The sequence below is a fragment of the Otolemur garnettii genome, unplaced genomic scaffold (assembly GCF_000181295.1).
Source record: "Otolemur garnettii isolate 467f Iridium unplaced genomic scaffold, OtoGar3 scaffold00128, whole genome shotgun sequence".
Taxonomy (NCBI): Eukaryota; Metazoa; Chordata; class Mammalia; order Primates; family Galagidae; genus Otolemur; species Otolemur garnettii.
The window spans coordinates 4,067,343-4,069,305 of NW_003852523.1; the positions used below are offsets into that span (position 1 = coordinate 4,067,343).

The window sequence follows — 1,963 nt, forward strand, 5'->3', positions numbered from 1 at the left end:
GATGTCCCCATTTTCATTTGCAGTTATAATTACTCAAATCTCTGTTCTCTATTAATGTAGACAAAAGCTTTCAGTTCTGTGTCCCTTTCACAGAACCAACTCTGGGTTCTTCCATCCTCCCCACCATTTTGTGTTATCTATTTCTATTCACCTGGGCTCTGCTCTGTCTTTATTTCCCTCCTTGTGCCAGGCTGGGGTTTAGTTTGTTCCTGTTCATCAAGATCCTTCAGGTATAAAGTGAGATTGTTGATTTGAGAACTTCCTCTTATTTTAAATCCCTCCAGCGGCTGCTGTCCCTGCATCTCGTAGTTTGTGGTGTTTCTTTCTTGTTCAGACATTTCCTAAATTCCCTTCAGGTTCTCCTTTGACCTTTTGCTGGTCTAAGGGTTTTTCCTGAATTTGTACATATTTGTCAATTTCAGGGCTTTTTCTTTCATTGATTTCTAGTTTCTTTCCATTGTGGTCAATGAAGACACTGAGTGTGATTGCAATCATTTTAAATTACAGGGACGAGCTCTGTGTCTTGACATCTAGTCTTCCGTGGAGAATATTCTGGGTGCCCCTGAGGAGGATGGGTGTCAGCCGTCATGGGGCCGAGTCAGCTGCAAATGTCTGTCAGCCTCGCTGGCTTCTGGTCACTCTTCAAGTCCCCTATTTCCTTACAAACTTCAACTTCCCTCATGATTTGTTTTTCTTACTTAGAGGAGGGTGGCTTACTGAAGTCCCCCACCCTTATTGTGGATCTGGAACTGTCCATTTATTTCTCCCATTCTGTCAATTTTCCTTCCTATGCTTTGGGGTCTGGTGTCAGGGGCATGTGTATTTACAATTTTGTATCTTCTTGGTGGGTTGACTTTCATCAATATTTAATGTCCTGTGGACACAGACCCAGCCACTCAGGCTGCACTAGACCCTACCTGCCAATACCCACATCCCTGGACATGTGGCCTATGCCTGGCCCTCCCCAGCCCAGCCTCCTGCTCCCAGGGCAGTGCCCAGCTGCTCAGGTGCTTCTCCCAGAAGCCGAACCTTCTTGCGGCCGCATCAAGCAAGCCGGGAAATGGAAGGCTGCTGTTGCTTCTTCCCCAAACATCTGGGGACCTTCGTCAGGGAAATTATTTGTGTCTGTATCTTCATAAGAAGGAAGGCTTTTAATTTCACATTCTATTTATAAATAGATACAGGATATTTGGATTTTTTCTTTTGTGTTGATTCTGTGTCCTGACAAACACACAGTGCTGTCCCCACCCCCACATCAGTATGAGGTCTCTGTTCACCTGTAAATTCCCCTCATGGCCTCTAGTCAGGCCACACCCCAGCGTGATCCCTGGTGGCCACTGATTTTTTCCCCCCTTTATCATTGCCTTTTCACAGATGCCATTTACATGGACTCACACAGTGTTTCTTGTTTTCTCATCTAGTGGATTAATTTATAGCTTCTTTTCCAAAAAATAAATACGAAGGCCACATAAATATGTGGAAATACCGTCAACATCAGGAGTCATCAGGGGACGCAGAGTTAGACCCCTGGGCTCCCTGTACACACCTGGCTGACTGGCCTAACAGGGAATCCCGTGTGCAGGACTGGGAGGCTGACTGACCTAACAGGGAATCCAGTGTGCAGGACTTGAGAATGTTCTTTACAACACCCTCTACACCCTCTACCCCAGTGGTTCTCAACCTTCCTAATGCTGCGGCCCTTTAACACAGTTCCTGTGGGCCGTGATCCACAGGTTGACAACCACTGCTCTACCCAGTCAGGTCCTGAACATTGTTTCCCACAAAGGCTCCCACCGCCTCCTAGCCCTTGGCTGTGCCCTGTGCCCAGGCAGATGCCCAAGTGAGAAAACCCACTAGAACCAGTGCACTCTGGCTCAGCGCCTATAGCTCAACCGGCTAAGGCGCCAGCCACGTACACCTAAGGTGGCGGGTTCGAATCCCCAGCCCGGACCCGCCAAACAAC

General features: G+C 47.7%; 1 protein-coding gene across 1 annotated transcript in view; it reads right to left on the minus strand.

The window, feature by feature from the left end:
• The window catches only part of LOC105887821 (keratin-associated protein 12-1-like), a 9,722-nt gene extending 8,779 nt beyond the window's left edge, over positions 1-943 (minus strand). The window contains exon 1 of the mRNA XM_012810278.1: positions 918-943. Coding sequence (XP_012665732.1) covers positions 918-943 — 26 coding nt within the window. The remainder of the gene's footprint in view (positions 1-917) is intronic.
• Between the last annotated feature and the right edge of the window lie 1,020 nt (positions 944-1,963).